The 25,444-nt window shown below is 41.7% G+C and overlaps 1 protein-coding gene across 5 annotated transcripts in view; it reads right to left on the reverse strand.

Moving 5' to 3' along the window:
• LOC107372496 (rab GTPase-activating protein 1) overlaps positions 1–25,444 on the reverse strand; it is a 120,721-nt gene that overhangs the window by 71,307 nt on the left and 23,970 nt on the right. For 3 of the 5 annotated variants that reach the window (XM_054744891.2, XM_054744893.2, XM_070552276.1), the window contains 5 exons: positions 21,932–22,167; positions 11,173–11,202; positions 9,985–10,246; positions 6,422–6,635; positions 6,175–6,349 (listed from right to left, as the gene is read on the reverse strand). In XM_054744891.2, coding sequence (XP_054600866.2) covers positions 6,175–6,349; positions 6,422–6,635; positions 9,985–10,246; positions 11,173–11,202; positions 21,932–22,084 — 834 coding nt within the window. In that variant the 5' untranslated portion in view covers positions 22,085–22,167. The remainder of the gene's footprint in view (positions 1–6,174; positions 6,350–6,421; positions 6,636–9,984; positions 10,247–11,172; positions 11,203–21,931; positions 22,168–25,444) is intronic. The other 2 variants (XM_054744894.2, XM_054744895.2) reach the window with 2 other exon arrangements.

The following is a 25,444-nucleotide window of genomic DNA, read 5'->3' on the forward strand; positions in this document are numbered from 1 at the left end:
ACATGGAAAAAATTGATCTTGATAAGAGTCAGATAATACATTTTCGATTTATTGCCAAGCCCTACTAGGAGGTCTTGCACAAATAAAGACCACTGAGAAGGTGGCGTGTTTATGTATGAACAGTTAGATAAATCCACAAATCTGGTCAGGAACAAAATCGATTCCGATTATTCAACGCTAAAATGAAATTCATTAAACTAATATTTCATATTCCTTAAAAATGCTTCTAAGTGGTTTTTTAATCAGATGAAAAGACCAATCACAAGATGATCTAATGACAATAACAGAATGTTTGTGTCGAGGAAAACTTTGGTGAAAACAAAAGGAGTTGCTGTGAAGCAGAGCTGCGGTGGGTAAAAACAGCCTGGCTTAAGAGGAGCTGGGAGTTTTATAATGTGAGGAAGAGGCCAATGAGAGGCATGTGACTAAAACATCTCTTTCCTGGAGGGAGAAAAAGGATGACTAAAGCGATTGTTGTTGGCTCAAATTAGACCCAAAAATGAGATCTATACACGTAAGAATATGTTTTTTAACTAGAATACAAATTTGAAGCAACAATTCAGAGTTTTACTCTTTCAGGAAGTATGATTTTTTAGAAATCCATAACAGTGGTAGTCTGACCATATTCTGAAATGTGGTCAATACGTCCATTTTTATGTTTTTGCTAAGCCCCTCCTCACACCGAGCCCCGTGCAAATTGAACTGACTAACGTTCAGCGCATCACTGCAGACACAGCACCATTCAGCCTATCAATCTTGAACTCCATCTTTCCCTCACTCATGAACAAGACCCTGAGATACTTAAACTCCTCCACTTGGGGCAGGACCTCATCCTGGGGCTCAACAGGTTGAGCGGGTTGTCCGTTAATCGGAAGGTTGCAGGTTCCATCCCGACTCCGGACAGAGAATTCTGCTGTTGTGTCCTTGGGCAAGACACTTAACCCACCTTGCCTGCTGGTGGTGGTCGGAGAGAACGGTGGCATCTGTGCTCGGCAGCCTCGCCTCTGTCAGTGTGCCCCAGGGCAGCTGTGACTACATCGTAGCTCATCACCATCAGTGTGTGAATGTGTGTGTGAATGGATGAATGATACACTGTAGTGTAAAGCGCTTTGGAGTCCTTACTCTGAGAGGCGCTATACAAGTGCGGGTCATTAATCATTTATCCCTGACCCGGAGAAGGTATTCTGCCCTTTTTTGAGACCTGGATGGTGTTGTACCGGTCTGTCGTAAGGGGAAGAGAGAGCTGAGCCAGAAGGTGAAGCTTTTGATTTACCGGTTGCTCTATATGTTCCTACCCTCACCTATGGTCACGAGCTTTGTGTAGTGACCGAATAACGAGATCGCGGATTCAAGCGGCCAAAATGAGTTTTCTCGGCAGGGTGTCTGGGCTCTTTCTTAGAGATAGGGTGAGAAGCTGTCATCCATGAGGGGCTCGGAGTAGACCTGCTGCTCCTCCACGTTGAAAGGAGCCAGTTGAGGTGGCTCAGGCATCTGTTCAGGATGTCTCCTGGACGCCCCCCTGGTGAGGTTTTCCAGACAAGTCCAACTGAGAGGAGACCTAAAGGGAGACCTGGAGGGACTATGTCTCTCGGCCAGGTAACGTCTTGGGATTCCCTGGAGGAGCTGGCCCAAGTGGCTGGGGAGAGGGAATTCTGGGCTTTCCTTTTTAGGCTGCTGCCTCCACAACCTGACTCTGAATAAGCGGACAAAAATGGATGATGTTCAGCGTGTGTGTATATATATATATATATATATATATATATATATATATATATATATATATATATATATATATATATATATATATATATTAGGGGTGGAACTCGATTAAAAAATTAATCTAATTAATTAGAGGCTTTGTAATTAATTAATCTCGATTAATTGCAGTTCATAGCAAAAAGAAAAACTTACCCCAGTAACGCTATTTTAAAAGATTTGAATGAATTTTGGTGATGACATAATTAAGCAATGCAGACATGAATTATAAATGTATTTTATTATAGTCAGAAAAACTGCAATTAAATGCATTTAATTTCAGAAGAGTAGCACAAGAAAAAAAGATGTATACTCGGCCAAAGTTGAACAGGCCAATAATGAGTATAATTTAACTTAAGTACTACAAGTAAATTTTGGAAATTTAGTGGCATGACTAATAAGGAACTTGCGGGCTAGAACAGACAACTGTGGGTGGGTCCCAGCTCGACTGGACCACCACTGCAGTGGGCAGTCTGTTTCGCTGATGGTGGATTCTTCTCTGTATAAACTCAGGGCCCTGTTGTATAGGATTTCCTCGTCTGAATCAGAGTCTGAAGACAATGATGTGAGAAGCAGGCTCTTTTTCTTTGCTGGCTCCTGTGTGGAGGCATCTGTACTCTGGTCCTGCAGTAGGGTTTCAAGGCTGCGCCAAACCTCTTCTCGCTCTCCCTTCACAATGCACTTTAAATCCTTGAAGCGTGGGCTGAGCACAGTAGCCATCTTAAGCCATTCATGATTCAGAATAGCGGCACGTTGGGATAAGTCCTTTGTGAAGGCAGTCTTGAATTTCACCATGTAGTTTGAGTCATCATCAGAGACTGCCATGGTGTGATGCAGGTGGCAGAGAGCAGGTATGACCACTGAGCATGAGACATAAGTCTCGCCTCCCAGGAGCACAGTCACGAATCTGCAGTAGAAAGTCCAGGAAAACAATTATTTATAAATCTACAATAACTGTCAACTATAAAATAAAAACAAACTAAGAAAAAAGTTTTATTTACCTGCATGGTAACCTTGCCAGCCTTTGGCGTTTCACCAGCTCTGATGGAGTTAACAAGACTAGCTTGTGTTTCTGTTTGTTTAAAGCAGCTGAAACCGCTTCTTGATTGTTTAGTAGACGAGATATCATATCCAGTGTTGAATTCCACCGTGTGGAAACATCTTGTATGAGAGCCTCTTTTTCTTTCCCTAGTCTTGCTTGCTCCCGGTGTAGCTCTTCTGTATTAGCAGGACTGTGTTTAAAGTGCTCCACAACTTTGCAACATTTTGCTAATACGTCGCTAAACCCACTGTCGGCAAGGCTAACTGTGATGGCTCTTTGCAAGATATGAGCAAAACAAGGCATGTGTTGGAATGGGAGGTGTCTTGCTGCAGCCACCATGGTTTGTGCACTGTCGGTCCAAATTGTGGTGACCTTTTCTTGAATTCCCCATTCCTCCACCACAGAGAGAAACTCTTCAGCACAGAGTTCTGCATAGTGTCTGGTGTTCGACTTCTGCACAGTCAGGGCAAAAGACTAGATGCCAAGTACCATCTGTGACAACTGTGTGTGCAGTGACTCCGACATAATTAGAATTGCTTACAGAGGTCTAGTGATCCCCAGTAAGAGCCACAAAGTCCGCTTTCTGTAAGGCATCTAGTTTTCCTTTCTTTTCAGTGTCATAAAGGTGGTGACTTTTACTTGAGATAGACTTTCGGCACGGCAGCTGGAAAGTTGGATCACCTGTCGCTACCTGTAGCACATTTTCTAACCCTGTATCTTGTACTACTGACAGTGGCCGACAGTCCAGGGCAATCCATTTTGCAATAGAATTTTTCAGTTTATCTGACGTAGACTTACTTATTTTGGCCCTGAATCCAGTCATTTCATCAAGTTTTGGCTGCCGAGACGGCTTGTTTGTACTCGGATAGCTAGCGCTTTCTGTACCATAGGGTTGAAGGGCTCCGATGGTAAGCAAACTCTTTTTTACAAAGTTTGCACAAGACCACGCTTTTATCAAGGCTTCCGTTGTGTAGTTTTTTTTAATTAAATTTTCCTTCTGATGGCCCTAACAACGCACTTTCTTCTGAGAGTTTCACTGGTATTTTCTCGTCCTGACATGTGCATCACTGTAATCTGTCGATCAGAAAATTGTGCACTGACAAAAGTTCCGCATTGACTAGAATGCAAGCTGCGATTAAATGCGTTATTTTTTTAATGCACTAAATCTTCTGCAATTAATTAATCGCAATTAATGCGTTAAATTCCCACCCCTAATATGTGTGTGTGTATATATATATATATATATATATATATATATATATATATATATGTGTGTGTGTGTATAGTTTGGACACACCTTCTCATTCAATGTGTTTTCTTTATTTTCATGACCATTGGTAGATTATCAATGAAGGCATTAAAACTATTAATGAAGACATGTGGAGTTATGTACTTAACCAGAAAAGGTAAAATAACTGAAAACATGTTTTATATTCTATTTTCTTCAAAATAGCCACCCTTTGTTCTGATTACTGCTTTGCACACTCTTGGGATTCTCTTGATGAACTTCAAGAGGTAGTCACCTGAAATGGTTTTCCAACAGTCTTGAAGGAGTTCCCAGAGATGTTTAGCACTTGTTGGCCCCTTTGTAAATGGTCATGGTCATGAAGATAAAGAAAGCACATTGAATGAGAAGGTGTGTCAACTTTTGGCCTGTGCTGTATATATATATTATACACATATAAATAAATACATACATACATACATACGTATATATACATACATACATACATATATACATTGATATACATATATATACATACATATATATATATATATATATATATATATATATATATATATATATATATATATACATATGCATATATATATATATATATATATATATATATATATATATATATATATATACATACATACATATATACATTAGGGGTTGTATGAACTAGTCGACTAGTCGACTTCACGGCTCTGTAGTGACTTTTTATGCCTGTCATCGACTAGTCGCTGTCACGTGATAATGACTGACAAGATGCAGTCCTCCAGCAGGTGATGAGCCCCTGCGTCAGGAGGCGGAGGCGACGCGCTGTGCCAGAGCGTTGGTACCGACACCGGCGGTAAAACGGACATTTAACCAAACTGTGACCTTTTCCCTCTTGCAATTTTACCTTCCCCTCACCCCCATCCTAATCTTAACCAGTTTGCACATGCAAAGCTCTGATCGTTGCTCCAGACATCTACGTCCTGAGCACCGCCAAATCAGGTATCACCACCTAAAAAACAAATTAAACACGCAATCGTTCATGTCGGCTCATTTCCTTTCATGTTTTCTGTCTGTTATTTGTGCCTGATGTGTTTTGCTGCTGCAGAGCGAGGCTCTTCACCTGTTGTGTTCTCTGGTGACGCACCCCCGAAATTCCACTATCCCCGCTCCGCTCCGGCACGAACTACGCAGCAAAAACGGTCCTGTTGTAGTCGGCCGGCGAGCAGCGGCACTCCGCTGTTTTTGCGGTCGGTAGATCTTTTAGAACTGCAGTTCAAAGGTAACTCATAAGGTGAATATATATGAAGCCAGGTAGCAGTTTTTCTTTAGGATTGAGAGGAGATGCAGGAAGATAATAAACAGGCAGGACAGAAAAATAGTCAAATAAAAACAAGTTAGTTTTTGTACCTGGTGGTTGCAACAAACAGACACCATTGAAGGTAATCAGAAGTGAGGAACAGAAAATGAAATAATTATTTTAATGTTTAGAGCAGCAGGAACTCCGAGAGGCTATAGGCACATCAGTTTGCGGCTGCTGCGCACGGGGAGGGGGGAGAGGACTGAAGTAGGATGTAGAAACTACCGTTGTTAAAAGAGATGTGTTAACTTAAAAAATTCTTTCTTTCTTCTGATTTGGGCGCAATTTTAATTGTCAAAAACTCCAGCGAACCTACCGACAACCCCCCCACCCCACCCCCCCGCCCGCCGCTTCAGGTGTATGACGTCATCAAGGACTAGTTAAAGTCGACTCGATTTTCATTACTTGACTATCGACTTTAAAAAAAATTAAGTCATGCAACTGCTAATATACATACATACATAAATACATACATACATACATACATACATATATATATATATATATATATATATATATATATATATATATATATATATATATGAATACAATATATGAATGATATATGAATAAAAGCGCCATAATAGCTCTGATGCCTGGCTAGAGATGCGCGTTCAAGAGAGGTGTCACTTCCAGCCATAAGCATTTTTCTACCTCTAGGTGGTGCCCTCTATAGAGAAAAAACTCCAGATTTCTGCTTTAATGCGTACAAGAACAAAAATTGAGGCATTAAAGATAAAGAGACAGCTGCGTGTTTGAATGAAACCGCAACAACCTAGATGAACAAAAACTCACCGCCTCTTGGATTTGGCAGCGAAACACGTGGATCCTGAAGATCTCGGAGTTGTAGTGGCTCTCAGTGAAGGCAAAGCAGTCACTCTCCGGTGTGCCATCATGGCCTCGAACACAAAACAGAATCTTATAGATGGGATAATTGGCTATTTCTGCGTTGTTGTGGGGGTCCAACAACCTGTTAAAACACCAGTTAGTGTGTCTTAATAGTCAGGTGTGACATGTGATCATTATGGGATGTTCTACCAACCTCACAGTGCCTTCAGACACTCCTGGCACTGAGAGTGTGACATCCAGAGGGACTTGGCACTGCCCTCTGAGGATGCTCATCATACGTAGGGCCTCCACCTCACTCCGGGGGGCGTTGACAGAAGCACACCCCAGATATGTCAGCTGACTGAACACGACGCTGTCCTCATCTGGGATTGGACTACAGGGACTGCCTTCTGAGGACGATTCATCGGCTGAAGAGAGGAACATAGATGTTGAAAATGGAGTTATTCTTTTAAACATACCTGTGCTTCTACTGGGATAACACAGTATTGTGGAAACATTTTAAATTACTCTTTTAAATCTTGTAAATCTATCAATGTGGTTTTGATCAGTATGTCTTCATGTTTTCTGAAAGACTGCTAAAGTTTCCTCTTGTAACGATACCAGTTTTCTTACAAAGCATTGCAGAGACTATGACAGCATGTGTATTTAAAAAAAATGATGACAAGATTACAGCCAAAGAAGAAATTTCTGGTCTTATCCTTCAGCTTCTGTGTGAAACATTCTGTAAATATCGTATGGTGGGTGCTGAAACTGTGCTATATCTGACATAGATCATAGACTCAGCTAAATGAACGAGAACAAGCCATCTTTGTGGCAGATGGTTGGTAACAAGTCTCTCTGGCACAGGTTCATTCACAGACTTCAGGAGTCTTTTTATGACAGAGTGACTCAAAAGTCAAAGATAAGTGGTTTCGAGAAACAAAACACGCATATATTAAAAACTATTGTACCTTGAGAGCAAAACACTGAATTAAGATTTTTTCTCAGTGCCATTTACACGAACAGAAAGAAATTAGGGATGCACGATATATCAGCACCAATATCAATATCGGCCGATGTTTGTCATTTTTTAACATATTGGGCCGATATATTCAATATTTTTTACATCGGCCGAAATTATTTTTAAAAGCCGATAAAAAAAGTTTTAATGTTTTGAGTTTGTTTTATATTTGAAGTTCAATAAATATATAGAGATTTATTGACTTATTTAATTGATATTGCATACAGTGAGTGTTGTCTTTCACAATCAATGTGCTGCTAAAATGTATATATATATCGGCCTTAATAATCAGCTTTAGATATCGACCATCAGCAACAAAAATTCTTTAAAAATCGGTATTGGTCTTAAAAAAACCATATCGGTCGGCCTCTAATATCGGTATCATTCTGATAAGTAGAATCGGGCCGATATTAACAAATGATATTTTTTCCATCTAGTTTCCGTATGTGTTTCTGTTTCAGAAGGTGAGGGGGGTGAGGATGTGTGTATAAATAATATATACAAATATACATATATACATACACACACACAAACACATGTATGTATACACACAGACACACGCACACACAAATATATATATATATATACATACACACACATATATATATGTAATTTAGTTTGCACTTTATAGTAATAAAGCAAGACATTCAAATATTCAGCTTGCGTAATTTTCAGTCTACACAATCTGCTGATTTCAGAAACATAAATGTCAGCATGTATATCGGTATCAGCAAATATGGGTTATTTTCCATAACAGTGATTCTAATATTGCAGGGGTGGACATTAACTTCAAAACCAACCGGCCAGCCGGGCCGGTTACTCTGAATATTTACCGGCCCTGCCAAGAATCTACCGGCCCCGCTGGTCAGCTGCCAAAATGAGTCAAAATAACAACTGAACCGTTTTAAATGTAATAAACCTTTATTTTGTACACATTCACAAACATAATAACGTATTCAAGTTTGAATTTGTTTGTTCCCTCAACAAAACACGATTTTGGCATCGCATACTTCCGGCATACAACTCAGTACATCACCAACTCCGCTTTGCTGTATTCGAGCCATTGACTGTGTTCGAGATGAGCTAGTTCTGCGCAGATTAGACCAGCGGTGATCGGCGAGCGGTGCATGCCGGTTAGATTTGTGTCGGAATTGACGCCGACTTGCTCTGACGTCATGCATACGTAGGCAACGATAACCTCGTGAGATCAAGGCGGCCGCAGATTTTGGAGCCAAGCCGCTGCAGTTGCTCTCCACCGGCTGCAAAACCTAGGGGATGACGGGAAACACCTGGCTCTCACCTGATCTAAGATCTGATTGATTCATATTTTGATCCAAACATCCGGTGGTAGAACATGAAATGTTAGTTGGTCACATGTATTCTGTAAATCATGTAACGTTGATGATGACAACAATATAGGCCATAGAGAAATGTGTTTTGTTTTCTTTTGTCACGTTTCCTATGAGCACACTAAACCTACAGCTGCTAACCTTTACTTATTATTACAGTCATGTTTTCATATACAATATATGACATCCACAAGCACGTGAGGATGTGTTTCAGCTGCTAACAGGCACCAGAATTAAAATTGAAAATTGAACAAGTGTGAACGCTAACGCAATATCTTCATCCATAGTCACCCCCGAGCTACACATACAGGGAAGTCCAAGAGATTCAACTGGCAGAAACAACTGTTTCACACCATAGTCTCTCTCTTCTCCTCTCCTCTCCTCTCCTCTCCTCCTCTCCTCTCCACACACACACACACACACACACACACACACACACACACACACACACACACACACACACACACACACACACACACACACACACACACACACACACACACACGTAGAGGAAAAGAGCTGAGGAAATTGAGGACACCAGGTAGTTAAAAGAAAAACCACAGCGGAGCCGAGGCGCGCCTCGAATGGGGCGCGTCTGATCTGAACTGAGGAGCGGCCGGACTTCGTGAGCGATTCGCTTCGGGCGCTTCCGCTGCCGGTGTGTCCCCGGCGAAACGCCGGCTTTCAGCCACTCCCCCTGCTGCTTCCGTCTGCTCTCGTCTGTTTTCCAGGCGAGGCGCTGCTCAACTCGAACACGGCCATTCTCTGCGCCTCCCATCTTCTTTAAACCGCCAAGAATCATTTTACCTACGCACACGCGTCTCTGCTTCATACCGTTTCGAACTGTCTCGCTTCTCTTCACCAGTTTTAAAGCGTTTTGCCGGAGATTTCATCAAGAAATCCCATCCCTGTGGTGGTGCGATCTTCCTGCGTGCTTGTGTGTTTCTAGCGTGGTTCCACTTCCGTCTTTAATAGTGAACTTATAGTTCACGTGACTATAACTAATCGTGCAGTACGTGCACGGATCGTACAAGTGCAGTAGGTGGCTAGAGGCGCGCAGGTTCACGCGCGCGAAACGAAAACTGCGGCTTCCTACAGGGCGGGGCCATAGGCGAAAGCCGGTGTGTAAATGACAAATAAAGCTTGGGCGCCACCCGGGCGGTAAGTCGTCAAGTATTTACCGCCCGACGAGAAAATTTAGCGCCATTGGCGCTCGGGCGCTTTAACGGTCCACCCCTGTATTGGATACCAGGATCAGCCCAAAATTTCATATCAGTGCATCCCTAGAGATACAAGAATAGAAACAAGAATAAAAAGATGAAACACAGAAATTGAGAAGTTTATATTACTTTTATTATTAATATAACATTCAATAAAGGACAGTTAGACAGTCCCATATCGACTCACCTCTGTAGGACCTCTCATTCAACTCGCTCTCCTGAGCCGTCTGAACAGGAAGCACCATCTCCATCTTGGGCGACGGTGCACTCAGAGGGTCAGTTCCTGGTGGTACAGGTGATGTTGTGTTTGGTGAAGGGCCATGGTCGCCCATACCAAGACTACTGCTCGTTCCGGTTTCTGATCCCAGCCCAGCGTCTGCTACCGACGGGTCCATGAGGACATCCTCTAGCTCTCGTTGAAGCTGCTGCTCACTCCCATTCCCCACAATCTAATACAGACATGAAAGCGAAAGTGAGCATGGAAATAAAACAACAGATTACCAGCCAAACACGGAATAAAACATGAGAAGAAACGTAGAAACAAAACCACAATGTCAAATTGAAGCTTTTACATATATAGACTTGCCTAGTTTTAGAGTTTAATTGGTGTAAATGCAGCATGTAATTAAAACAAAAAATACGTTGGTTTTTTTTTTTTGTTTTAGAGAAAAATCTCGATTGAGTTTCAATATTAGTGACTTTAGTGAGTGAGTATATTAGTACAATATGTAAAATAGCTCAACCAGCACAAAGAGGTAACTGAACCAGTAAGATCTGCTGTTATCCAGATACAAAATCCACAAAGTGTGGAGAAAAACAAATACAGACGAGCCTTGCCGTGCTACCTGTGCAGCAGTCAACAGTTAAAGCAAAGAGAACAAGACCCACAACAGCAGAGGGCGCTGTTGCACAGGCCAACAAAGGAAGGTGAACCTTTGTTGCTTTCTTTACTAACAAAAAGTAAACACAAAAAAGTCATCAAATTAGGCCGTGCTTTACCTGTGTGAGAACAAAACGGATGATGTTAGACTCAAGCATTTCCTACAGCAGAATAAAAGCTGAACCCATATCGTAATCTTTGAAAAGGGTCTGCACACATTCAGCATAATTACAGTGGGGGTTGGTTTTACAGGTAGAGCAGCAAGCTGGGCGGCTGACACAAAAACTACTGTCTGGATCTAAAATAAAAGCAGCATGTCTATCATCATTTATACAAGGCCAACCCTGCACAAGACACAGGAAGCAAGAATAATCACAGGCAGAATAATAATCACCATGAAATCACATCACAGAGGCACAGGAAACATGTTCGTACAAGCAAAAGACTCTCTGGGAAGTAGAAAGGGAACAAAAAATAGCTTGAGAAGAGACTGACCTTAAAGCTGACCCCTTCCTCAGAAATCACCTGCATAACAAACAACAAGTTTAGACTCTTTTCCTGACTAGGTGGGCTGATGGAGAAGGAAACGTGCACAACGATGTGTCGCCAGGAAAACACAAAGATGAAAACAGGATGAGCAAAAGTCAATGGATGGAGTGATTTGACCTCTGCACAGTGTCAGGTCTGAATCTGTCTGGCAGAAGGCAGAAAGACACTGAGTAGGTAGCACAGACGCTCCACTTTGAGGCCCATCAAATCAACAAAACGCACCATCGTATTTGATCCACACACAAAATGACACTACGTTTAAGTCCAGCATTCTCACTAAATGATTGGGAACTACCGTGCTAATCTGGCACCATCTCCTGGTGTATCTATGGAATTAAACCTTCCTTGGAGTTGTGAAGCTGCAGTAGTAGCAAAACTAGATTCCTTGTAAAACATGTGAGAGGAAATTTCATTAAAGAATGAAAGGAAAAGAGAAAAGTGGAGCTGGGAGAGGAAATGTGAACCCACCAGGGACACAGGATGATGCTGGAACGCCTCACCCCTCACACTAAATACTATTATTTGCTCCTTACAATGAGGCTAACGTGAGCTTGAAGCTGTACTACTCCTAACAAACTCTACATTTAGAACTACATTCAAACATAAAGGCCTTATAAGCATAAACAAGTATCGATGTTTAATACCTTCAGGGAACACGAGAACAAAAACACTAATATGTTCTCCAGTTGTTGATTAGTCTACACAAGTTTTCAAAAACAAGCAAACAAACCAGTAGCTAACCCTAACTCTATATCCACACAAACACCCACAAAGCAATGGGTGTTTTATGTTTAAATCGCTGACTGAAACTCAAAAGAACAAAACATTTAGGTTCCGAGAGAAACGAAATGAGAATGAAACAGCAACACAAGCGATGTTAGTAAGGTGTGAGACAGTGAGTGTAGTGTGTTTAAAAGGATGGTTGAGTGCTTTAAGTATGAGGGATGAACAAAATAATCTTCCCTTACTGTCATGCTTTATTCTGCAAACATTTACTGTGCTGTGAAAAAGTATTTGCCATTTGATTTCTTCTGTTTTTCATTCTTTGTCACACTTAAAATAAAGCAGTTTTCAAATGATGATTTTGTTAATTAGAGACAAAATCAAACAGACCTTTGAAAACAGTGGTAACACTTTAAAATAACGTTACTTAGTGCATTATTAAGCATTAGTATAGTATTAAATAAAGGATTAACAACTGCCTAACCATATTATGTAATGCATCACTAAGCAGACACCCCGTCCCTTTGTCCTAACCTTAAGGACACTTAATCGCTAACAAAAACAGTAACGTTGCTAAAGAGAGCCTTTGTTTATTATTGCTTAATAATAATGCACTAAGTAACATTGATATAGGGACCCTTATTGTAAAATGTTACCAAATTTATTACCCTTTCTGTTAAATCATGATCTCTTTGATGAAGATTCAGAGGGACGCTTCCTTAGTGAGAAGTTGGTGACACCAGCGATGCTGTGTGGTAGAGGCCGACCGATATAGCGGGCCAATATATTCAAAGTTTTTTATATCGGCCTTTGGCCAAAATTATTTTTGAAAGCCGATAAAAAAGCTAAAGCCAAACTTACTGCTTCCAGACCAGGAGAATGACTGAGCTTGTTAACTACAAACTCTTTTATATCATGAGCCAGGGTGAGTACTTCTCTCAACTTTCCACCTTGAGTTGTGTTTTGCAGGAGAGGAAGTGTTCCAGCTGGACCTGGTCTGCAATCAGCGGGTCTCCTACATAAGGTGGATGGAGAACACAGCTCGATGCCGGATGATTGCAACAGCTTGGTATTTTCCAGCCTTCGTCGTGTTTTTCTAGGACTTTTTGAGACTCTAGTGTTCTTGTGAACTCTCTCGTGACTTTTGGTATTTTTGGCTACCCACCTCCAGGTTCTCTCGACACCTCAGGATACCACACTTGTGCTCCATAGGATTTCCGGACCTCACTCAGGCACGTTCTCCATTCAACCTGACCGACCCGCTCTCCTACTCACCTCACGCTCCCCCTCCTGGACTCCTCCACTTGGAAACACCCCAGCTCTCAACCTCCCCCCTCACTCCAGAGCTTTTCCTGCACCCCCAGAAAGTCTTCTCTGCACCTTCCTAGTTAAGACTTGCTTCCTTGGACTCACCTGTGTTTGCTCTCCTCCACTAGACGCAGCACTCCCATTCCCCATCCCACTGGACTTCCCAGTGTGCCTTCAGTTACCCCTTTTATAATAAAATATATTATTTATCCATCTATCTGTGTACGGGTTTGTGATTCTGCATGTCTTGGGTTAGATGTATTCCCCAAACCATGACATTTTCTCACTTATCTAACTCTGGGAAATCTAACAACAGACACATTTTTACTTCTGAGTGGAATATCCCTTTAAGTCTGGTGTTTAATGTTTGCACTATTTTTATGTATAGTTTAGATTTTGTTTTTACTACAATGTGGTAGTGTGCTTTTACTTTGTGATTTATTTTACTTGAAAATTCCACCTCGACCAGCCATTTTGCACCATTATTCTGGGTACTGTTTGATTTTCTTTATTTTAAACGCTTGAAAAAAAATTGAATCTGTTTTATTTTTGATTGTTCTATTTTCATTTGCTCTGAAACTGTTGGCACATTGTTAATGTTTTGAGTTTGTTTTTTATTTGAAGTTGAAATATTAAGAGATTTATTGACTTATTTAATTTATGTTGCACTCAGTGAATGTTCAGTTGTCTCTCACAATCAATGTGCTGCTAATACGTTTATATATCGGCCTTAATAATCGGGTATAAATATCGGCCTCTGGCAACAAAATTCTTTAAAAATCGGTATCGGCCTTAAAAAAACATATTGGTCGGCCTCTACTGTGAGGTATGCTAAAGTTGCGTCACTAAAGGAGTAAAAACCAATACTGATATTTTACCAATAACATCAAAAGACCGATAATATCAGACAACCCTAGTTCAAAGATAATTTGTTTTCATAATTTGCGATTGCAGGTTTAAAAAAACAACAATAATAACTCAATCAAGAAAACTGCTGTACTAAAAGCAGACTGATACAAAAATGCTTACGGACCTCTCAAGTTACCAATTGTCATTTCTGATGGGGTATTAAAATACTCTCAGACAAAAAAAGAGCTACAGACCATAACCAATCCTAGTCCTGGAGGTACACTATGCAGAATGTTTTTGTTGTTTCCCTGCTCCAACCCACCTGAATTAACAGCTGAATCACCTGTTCAGCAGCTCATCTAGCTCTGCAGAAGCCTGTTAATCACCTGCTGAGTAATATCAGGCTTGCTGGAGCAGTAGACCATCAGGACCAGGATTGGTTACCTCTGCTTTAGATAAACAAAAGACTAGAGTAGGACGTTCTGCATCGGAAGAAATTAAGTAATTTGTAAGCAGAAATTCACATTTAATCTCAGAGAAAGAGTTTTAAAAGGAAACTATGCAGTTTTGGCTTGCTATTAGCACCCCCTAGAGTCCTAGTTCACTGTCGTAACACAGAAAAGTGAAACTCTTCTCCTTGCTGTTCATTTGTCTATTTAACACCTTAATCTAACAGCTGAAATGTCTCCTCAGCCTTCATTAGTTTCTACAGGTGCGGTTCATTGCTAAATCAAACAAATCAGTTGTGTTCACGACATAAAACATGCAGGAAACATGCTAGAAGCAGACCCCAGCGCTGGCATGTCAACTCCACTTTACAGACCAGGCTGGATCCTCTGAAGTTGCAAGTGCGATATAATGGCCACAGGGGGCAGTAGGGTCTGAGTGACATTTCATTGACCCTGTTAAGGGTCATTTTAGCATATACTGACTAAAGAAAATTATTTAGAAATATGAAAAAGTTGCGTAGTATACCTTTAATCAGACGACTACATTTAATTCAACGATCATTTACATTATTAATTTTGTTACATTCAGTTAAGAGAGTTTGCAAAGCTAGTGTCCACAGACAGACAGAACCTTGTCTAGGTTGTTATAACTCAGTGCAAGTGTTGTAATTATATAGTAGTATGTATAATTATGTATGAATATTTGAACATTAACACGACTCGATTCAATGACCTAAAAGCAGCAGAGATGAGAGACTCGCACAGGCTGCTCGCTCCAGTGGAGGAAGAACGCTTTTTGACAAATTACTGCACTCAATCAGCTATTGTTGTGTTTAAAATGGTGCACCATTTCTTCAGTTATGACTGACTCCATGGTTATTGTACACAGGCAGAACTTGTGTCTCCATTATGTGCTCCTCATAAACAAAGCAGGAGCTGCACTTCCACACTTTAGAGTTCTGCTTTTTCAGTTCCTAACATTGCGTCAATCAAAATAAAATCAATCTTGGGACATTTTTAAACTGGTTGAGAATCTCTTATGTCTGTATCGCATTGCATCAAGAAAGATCATATCCTTCACCCTTGGAATCAATCGTGAATACCTATATTCAAGAGAATGCCTGACCTTTGACCTTGAACGGGCCAGTCATGGAGGAAAATGTGGCTGAATTAAAATAGTTCTGCAAAGAAGAGTGCAACAAATTCCCCCACAGGGATGCGAGAGACTCATTATCGGCTAACACAAAGTTGCTGCTGTCGTAGGTGTTAGAACCAGTTATTAAGTTTAGATGTCTTTTCCACACTGATCCACCCCGTTTTGGATTGAGTTAAAAAATGCATTAGGTATACTCAGAGTATGTTTACTCATCTGTAACTTTAAAGTGTGACAAACAAGCAAAACTGTGGAAATTCATAAGAGAGGCAAATATTGTTTCACAGCACTGTACACTTAAAATAATTACACGGCGCTGGGTAATTATGTGTTGGAGCTACTAATGCATACAAAGTAAAATACACTTAAATGTCAGTAACTATTGAGTAACTATTACTAAGACAAACTAGTACAATATCCTTAAAATGTACTTACAGTTTTAATATTTAAGTATATTCATCTCAGAAAAACTAGTTCAGTAAACAAAGTACAAAGTACTTTGTACTAGTTTGTCTTAAAGTAGCTTATAATTAAGATAATTTAAGAACAATTAGCTCCAACACATAATTACCTAGTCCTGTGTACTTACAGTTTTAAGTGCAATCGGATTGTACGCCAATATGATTTTCCAGTGTAGGTACAAAGGAAAATGCGTCAAAACATGGTAAATCGTGTAATGGGTCAATTCCTTCACAGAAGAGGTGCCAACATGTATCTAGTGTAGGTGTCATTCTACATTTATTTGCCTAAATTTAACATCTTAACTCATTCACTGCCATTGATGACTAAAGTCGTTATTTTAAAGCCAACCATTCACTGCCAATGACGACTAGTCATTTGCATGTTTTTACTGTGTGGGCATCGGAATGAGCCCCTGCACCGTGAGAACAAACATCTCAGCTCTAAAGCCGATCTTCATCCGCATACGTCACATGTCACATGATCAGGAAGCAGAAAATCCATGTGTTAGATCGTTTTGGGCCGCTACTGTAATAAAAGTGAGGCGCGAACCGGAAAAGCTTCTGCCGATCACAATTCAACAACGGATGTTGAAAGAACGGATAAAGCTCGAAATGCGTGGATTCTTCCTGATGTAAGAGGTGAGTCTCCGCTTTGTTTTGGCGTCGACATCATCCTAGCATTCTGTGACTCTTAAAAAAAACAGCAAAAACGGTGAGAAACGCTGGCAGCGAAGGGCTTTACCGATCAGGAAATGGCTGGCAGCAAATGAGTTTATTGATGTGAATGTTTTAATTTGATGAAGGCCATGGGAGCTCCATCACTACTGAGCAAAGCTACAGTAAAAAGGACCTTAGAGGATTATTTATGGACATTTGGTTAAAATAAGATCCATTTCCACTATGCAAGTTCAGGGATAATCCTGGGATGGGGGAAGGTGAAGGAAATACCATGCTGGCTCGGTTCTCTCAGCCTTTGTGTCTACTTCAGGTCCCCGGAAGAACGAAAAAATTAATGCAAGTCAATGGGGCTAAAAACGCTATTTTCTAATTCCGCTTGTTTTGTGCCATGGATTTTACATATAGTGTCTGTGAATTTTAAAGAGGCATTTTGATACAAAGAACTTGCTTATTTTAGAACGAGGGGAAATACTATTTTAGGTTTTGTGTGAAAATAAGTCCAGGACTACAAATGCAACTACATTACGGTTGAGTGAACGCTGGCGCGTTTGGCTGCCGCTGCTCACCGGTAAACTTTGATTTTATTTGATTTTATTTGTTGGACTGACACTATCGGATTGTTGACTGGACTGTGACTGGACTGTGGATATCAATATCAATCCTAACCTCCATTATGTGGACCAACGCTATTCACGTGTGGTCCGCACTCATCTGGATTATTTCATTTATCTTCCACCGACCTGCTGCTGGTCTCCTCCAGTACACTGCCGCTGAGCTCCTCAGGAATCGCCACCACCCTGGATCTCCACCGGCTTCACTGCACCTCGACCCGAACATCTCTCATCTTCTCCGTCGGAGATATGTCCGCCGCGGCTCACGCAGGAATTTCCACTACCACAACTCCACTTCAATCCATTCTTTCTGGTCGACCACTCGCCGTCATCCTCACAGGAACTCATACCACCGGGCAGCTGATCGCTCCTCGTTAGCCAGCCTCGCCAGGACAGCTAACGCTCATGGATGTGACAGCACCACCATCAACTTCGGCCTTCTCAACATCCGCTCTCTCACTGGGAAAAGTCATTTCATTCATTATCTCATCAAGGACCGTGGAATCGACTTCATGTGCCTTTGCGAAACTTGGCAACAGCCAGCTGATTTCTCCCAGCTCAACGATGCTACTCCTCCCAGGTTTGTTTACCTAACCAAACCACGCGGTTCTCGCGATAATCTATCGCGAGAATTGGAAAGTTTTGCCAGTGTCTGTCTCTGATTTTAATTCCTTTGAGTATTTGGTTTTTAAACTTAATGGGCCTACCCCCACTATCACTGGATTAATCTACCGCCCCCCTAAACCTCACAAAGACTTTCTGTCAGAAGTCTCAATACTGCTCACTCATTTATCTACACTCTCATCTAATGTAATAGTGCTTGGAGATGTTAACATACACATGGACAACAGCGATCTTCCCCTCACCAAAGACTTCTCACCCTGCCTGGACAGCCTTGAATTTAATCAGCACATCAACTTTCCAACTCACTCCAAAGGACACTGCCTGGATCTGCTGTGCTGCTCTGATCTCACCCCTCTTAACTGTGCAGCTGATGATCTCCACATCACTGATCACTATTTTATTTCTTTCAATATTGTAACCCAGCTTTCTTTTACAAAACCAACCCGGCTTTTAGGAATATAAAGGACATCAATATCGACACTTTATCCTCCTATATTTAAAATATTCAGCTACCGGACAATCTCTCATCTCCTGATGACCTGGCTGCTCTTTACAATGATCAGTTAGCTCAGATTTTAAACTCCCTTGCTCCAGTTAAAACCCATTCTGTTACTTTCTGTCAGTCTGCTCCCTGGTTATCCCATCAACTGCGGACGCTGAAAACCAAATCCAGACAGCTTGAAGGCCTCTACAGAAAAACTGGTCTCACCATTCACAAAGAACTATATAAAAATCATATGACTCAGTATAAGAACGGCTTCATTACACTAACCAAACAACAGTATTACTCCTGTCTAATCAACTCCAATCGAGGCAACACTAAGTCATTATCAATAAAATTCACCGGCCATCCGACACCCCCCCACACACACACACACACACGCACACACATGTGCTCTACTGCTACTTGTAATGCCCTTCTTCTGTTCTTCAATGAAAAAATAATAAACATTCACCGTGCAATCAACCAAAGCATCTTCCCTACCTCCCCATATGATCCTCCCGAACCAACACAGTTATTTTTCATTTTCCAACTTCCCAGTGATTCTGAGATATCAGATATTATCCACAAGTCAAAGCCTTCTACCTGCCTTCTCAACCCCCTTCCCACAGCCTTGGTTAAATCCTGCCTTCCCTCCCTGCTCCCTCTCGTCTTCGCTCTCACACACGCATCCCTTTCCTCCGGTATTGTTCCCTCTATCTTCAAAACTGCTGCAGTTACTTCAATACTTAAAAAACCTGGTTCGGATCTTAACATTTTTACTGATCTCCGCCCCATCTCCAACCTACCCTTTATCTCCAAAGTCTTAGAAAAAATAGTCACTGCCCAGCTCCACACCTATCTGACACTAAACTCCTTCTATGAACCCTTTCAGTCCGGTTTCCGCCCACTTCACAATACACAAACAGCCCTCCTCAAAATAACTAACGATCTCCTCATTGCTGCTGATTCTGGTCTACTATCCATCCTGGTCCTCCTTGATCTGAGTGCAGCCTTTGACACAATATCTCATTCCATTCTTTTCCATAGGTTATCCTCCATCGGCATTGCTAACATCCCAGTTCAGTGGCTCCAGTCCTACCTATCAGGTCGCACTCAGTTCATTACTATCAAATCCTCCCGCTCACAGCCCTCTCCTGTCTCTTCTGGTGTGCCCCAGGGCTCTGTCCTGGGGCCCCTCCTTTTCATTATATACATCCTTCCCCTTGGCAATATTTTCCGCAGATTCAATATTCATTTTCACTGCTTCGAGGATGATACCCAGCTCTATTTGTCCAGTAAGCCAAATTCTGCACTTCCTCCCTCCTCCCTCATCACCTGCCTTCAAGAAATAAAATCCTGGTTCAGTTCAAACTTCCTGAAATTAAATACAGACAAAACAGAACTTCTTTTGGTTGGGACCAAGAACACCCTGTCTAAATTTGACAGTTTCTCTCTCACTGTTGATAATACTTCAGTTTCCCCCTCTCCCCAGGTCAAGAGTCTGGGTGTCATCCTTGACAGCACACTATCTTTCCAATCTCATATCAATAGCATCACATGGTCAGCTTATCTCCATCTTCATAACATTAATTGTCTTCGCCCCTCCCTTGATGTCCACTCTACTTCTATTCTGTCCATAGTCTGGTTACATCACGTATCAATTAATGCAACTCTCTTCTCTCAGATCTCCCTCAGAAAACTCTCCGTAAGCTCCAGTTAGTTCAGAATGCAGCAGCACGCATTTTCACTAAAACTCCCATCTCTCATCACATCACCCCCATCCTCAAACAACTCCATTGGCTACCAGTGCATACCAGGATTAACTACAAGATTCTCCTTCTCACCTTCAAGGCCATCCATAACCTCGCCCCTCACTACCTCACAGATCTCGTTCACATCTTCACCTCGTCCCATTCCCTCGGGTCCTCCTCCTCCATTCATCTCTCTGTGCCCTTCTTCCGTCTCAGCACCATGGGGAGTAGAGCCTTCAGCTGCACCACTCCCAAACTCTGGAACTCCCTTCCCCCTCTCATCAAGAACAGTAACTCATTCACAGAATTCAAAAAACAACTCAAAACTCACTTCTTCATAACCACATATCAACTTTGAATTTTAGAGTGCCTTGTTTGCTGATGTTTACGCATGTTTACTTATTGAATGATTTGTGTTTTTATTCTATACAGTGTCCTTGAGTGACCAGAAAGGCTTTTTTAAATAAAATGTATTATTATTAATAAATGCGCTTCACGAAAGAGACAGTCATCAAACCAGACGCTGAGAAAACTGAGGGAAAATGGCTGTAAGTTCAGCAAACTTCACATCTTTCCCACAGGAGGAAAGAAGCACCATAAATCTGGCTATTTGGTGAGTAGCAGCTACTTTGGGGAGAGGAGATTATGTGGTGACGTTACATAAGCGACATGCCAATTTAGTCATGCTAATTACGAACTTTTACAAGCTTACAAAGCTCAAAGTACATAACTGGCATGGTTGAAACACCCATCATTAGTTTTTAATTAAATCGCAGTAGAACATATGTGTGATCCAGGGCGTAAGGCAAAGCGGATTAAAAAATTGTGTTTTTAGCCCCATTGACTTGCATTCATTTTTTCGTTCTTCCGGGGATCCATGAGCCGACCGGAAAGGGAGAAGACTTAGGCTCCCTATACAAAATCCGCCTCTCACGATTTCAGAAAGACGTCGGCATATAGCGACCATTTTGGTAGTGAATGACATGACTGACCAGCGCTAACAGGCACCCACAGGAATAAACAGACATTAATAACAATGACTTTTTGTTCTGTTAAAGTACACCAAAATTTATTCCACTAAGGGGACAGGGAAAGTAACTGTGTGATGTAAAATGCAGCGTTCAATAACCAATAGAAATGCTGCTTTTACGGCGCTCCATGGAGACCAGAATGCAGCGTAAATTACGACATAATGGAGATTTCCACCTCAGTTTTTGGCTTTGGAAGTTCGGCTTTGGAGCGACTTTTTTTAAGCTACATCAACAACAACACTGCTTATTTCCTTTTCTCCCATTCTGCTTCGTCAGCAACTCTTCCAATTTCATAAACACTGGTTGTTTGGCAACATCTGCCGATATAATTTCCCACTGAGTAACAGCCAATCAGCATGAGTTAACCACAACGGGTCATTTCAGAGTACAAACACCAACAGTGGGACTTGTGTGGTTCCAGAAATGGCCCAGCTAAAGGTCCTCTCAGGTCAGCCCGGTGAAACGGAGACAGGCGTACACCGTGAATGTCCGGAAAAATCGCCCCGAAGCTCTGATAGTGAAAAAGAGCCTAAAACTACAAATTTCAACAGGTCGATAAAACAATCTACACAACCAGCCTTACCTTCAGTCCTGTCTTTTCGTCATCACTACCATTATTAGTGGAGGAGGGTGTCTCGTCCCCAAGTCGAGACACAAGAACAAAGTCCTCACTGTTGAGAGTAGACACTGAGTCCGAAGACACGCTAATTTTCCCCACCGAGCCCTTGTCATCCATGGCTGCCGCTGTTAAACTCAGCCACGCTGCTCATGAATGGAAGACAGAAGGAGGAAGTGGTGGGAGATGATGAGAAAAATCACCTAGGAAAAGAAAAAATAAATAAAAAGAAAGAAGCAGAAAACAGTCATGATGTGATGAAATCCATGAAAAGCATATCTGATAGCAAGCTAACTCGATCCGCATTATCAAGAGTGCTAATGCTATATATAACATTCACGTTTAGAGATATTTCGCACACTCATAGAGAAGAGAGGTTGCCAATGGATGAACAAGCTTAAACTGTTCAATGGAAAAGCAATGAAATTCTTTTTTTATTTCAGCTCAACTGTCTGGTGCATGGTAAAGCCATGGTAATGCAAATGCAAGAGAGAAAATGTGAACCTGACAAATTTGTTACACACACCCATCTGATCTTTTACAGGGTCAACAGGACAAAAATGCATTAAGCACACTTGAATGTGGTAAAAGCATCCTTCTCACTGAACAAGTGGTTTTCCTGCAAGCGAGCGGAACCACAAAATAACACTTTTTAGTCTCTGTTAAGTTACGCCCACTGGCAGCCTAACAGTGGTTAGATTAAAAAATCTAATTATATTCGTGGATATGTGTTTCTGAAGGTGCACTACAGGTACAGTATCTTTGGGATGAAGTCATGAGTTAACTACTGACAAAAGAAAATGCCAGTGTGTGTGACATGACGAGAGGTTCTTGCAGAAACAAGATGCCCATTTTCCCCTTATTCAATGGTCTCTCGCTACTATGTTCTAAAGACCACACTTCCAGTCTCTTCCATTAAACCTTCCTATTTAAAACAAGTGTGACAATAAAATAGTAATTCAACAAATCAAACCACAAATCAACATTGTAATGCTGACCTAGCAAAACCTCATGTAGCAAAAACATTTAGTGGTTATGGAAAGTCATTTGGATACCACATACAAAAGGAGTAATACAACAGCAAGTACTGTTCTCGTGGTTCTGGTGGTATTTTTGTTGTTTTGTTTTTGCCTGGAATATTGGTCTCAATGAATCAACATGGCTGCAACAACTGGCAGCTCAGTAGGAAGGAAACTTATTAGACAGTGGGTCAGAATCTGCCATTAGTAAATCAAATCTGACCCTAGTACACGTTAAGGCTCTTTTCCCACTTAGCTTACCGTAAATCCTCTAATACAGGCCGGTATTCAATTAAAGGCCGGGTCTCCAATTTTGGCCGGTGTCTGAGTCAGCGGAGGTGAATAATGGCCGGTCTCTTATTGTGGCCGGGTGGAATGTGGTAACAAGCAAGTATGAGCATCTCAGCGGCAGGGTTATAGTCCCCAAATCAACCAGCAGGAGGCAGTAGAGGTTCACACAGACCTTTATTAGGCTTTTTCTTCAACGCTTTGTAACGCTACAGACACGATCCTCTATCACGCTCCTACCACACAGAGTCACGGTGTCAGTTAACCATGCTAATTCAACCCCTCCACAGAACACACATCACCTTCCCTGTGGCTTACATAACACTCACACAACACGCAAATCAACACATAGGAACTAGCAGAACGATAGGAAACACATATAACACAATACCCAGAATGCACCTGGCTTACAACCCCAGCCAGGTCATTACACTATCAAGTTCAAAGAGAACGTGCTGATTATGCTGCAGAACACTCTGGAGAGCAGCAGTAGGGGTTGTATGAACTAGTCAATTTCACTACAGTGACTTTTTATGCCTGTCGTCGACTAGTCGCTGTCACGCGATAATGACCGGCAAGATGCAGCCCTCGGAAAAGACAGCAGCCTGCTGTCAGCAGGTGACAAGCTCCTGCGCTCGGGGGGTGGGGCAACGCGCTGTACCAGACCGTCGGTACTGACACGCGATCGTTCATGTCGGTTCATTTCCTTTAATGTTTTCTGTCTTTTATTTGCGCCTGATGTGTATCGCTGCTGTGGAGCGGGGCGCTGCGCGCATCACTTTGTCCTCCGACGCACTGATCACTGATACGGCCGCCAAACAGCGAGCGCTCCGCTGTTTTTGCGGTCGGTAGATCTTTTAGAACTGCAGTTCAAAGGTAACTCATGAGGTGAATATATATGAACCCAGGTAGCAGTTTTTCTTTAGGATTGAGAGGAGATGCAGGAAGATAATAAACAGGCAGGACAGAAAAATAGTCAAATAAAAACAAGTTAGTTTTTGTACCTGCTGGTTGCAACAAACAGACACCATTGAAGGTAATCAGAAGTGAGGAACAGACAATGAAATAATTATTTTAATGTTTAGAGCAGCAGGAACTCCGAGAGGCTGCAGGCGCATCAGTGAGTTTGTGGCTGCTACGCAGGGGGAGGGGGGAGAGGGCTGAAGCAGGAACTACTGTTGTTAAAAGAAATGTGTTTAACTTTGAAAATGTGGGCGCAATTTTAATTGTCAAAAACTCCAGCGAACCATTAGTTCATTTTGCTCAAATAGAAATAGAGGCCTGTCTCTAATACTGGCCCTCCTTCCAATAAAGGCCTGGAGCTTGATGAGCTTGAGTCAAATACAGGCCCGGGCCTGTATTAGAGGATTTACGGTAAGTCTCTTTAAATCTGGATCAATACAGAAATTCTGTCTGAGCAACTTGTAAAGAAGCTAGCTGAGGAAGAGATTTTTAAAAAAGGAGAATTTGAAGGCTGCTGTGGGTGGCAACAGCCAGCTAAGAAAAGCACCTCAAGTTGCAAGTGTCCATTAGAAGGAAGGACAGGCACCCAGATCCATAATAAAACACTTCCAGCAAAGTAAAGCAAAAGAAATAATTCTGAACAAAGCCTGGGGGAGAAGAAAAAAATGACATTCGAAGGAGAGGGAGTGTATTTCGATCATGACTACACTGCATAAGTTCTGCAACAGAGAAAGGCGTATCTCCCAATAAAGAAAAAATTAAAGAGCATGAAAATCTGATTCCTAACACCCTACACTACAATGCGCATCTTCTGGGAAGACGGAACGAAAAGCTACGAAAATGCAGAGGAGGCTGCGAGGGACCTGAAGACGCGAGGATGGGAAGTGGAAGGATTCCAGCTGGCAGAAGAAATACACAAGAATAAAGAGACTAATACAAAGGGAATGGCAAGCTGGAAAAAGGTGGGGGACAACGGAATGATGAAGAACAGAGTCAGAGAACGACTGCAAGAATACGAACTCAGAAGAAAAAAGGCAGATGGAGAATAACCAAGGAGAAATATCGCTCAAGAAAAATAAGGCGAACATAAAGGTAAAAGAATAATAAAAATGTTGGTTAACGAGAGACATTAGGTAAGGATTAGAGTGGAATGAATAGGACTGAGGGGGAGGAAGGGGGGCCCTTCTTGATAGGAAGGCATTCCCCCAGA

This window comes from Nothobranchius furzeri, chromosome 6 (genome assembly GCF_043380555.1).
Source record: "Nothobranchius furzeri strain GRZ-AD chromosome 6, NfurGRZ-RIMD1, whole genome shotgun sequence".
Lineage (NCBI taxonomy): Eukaryota > Metazoa > Chordata > Actinopteri > Cyprinodontiformes > Nothobranchiidae > Nothobranchius > Nothobranchius furzeri.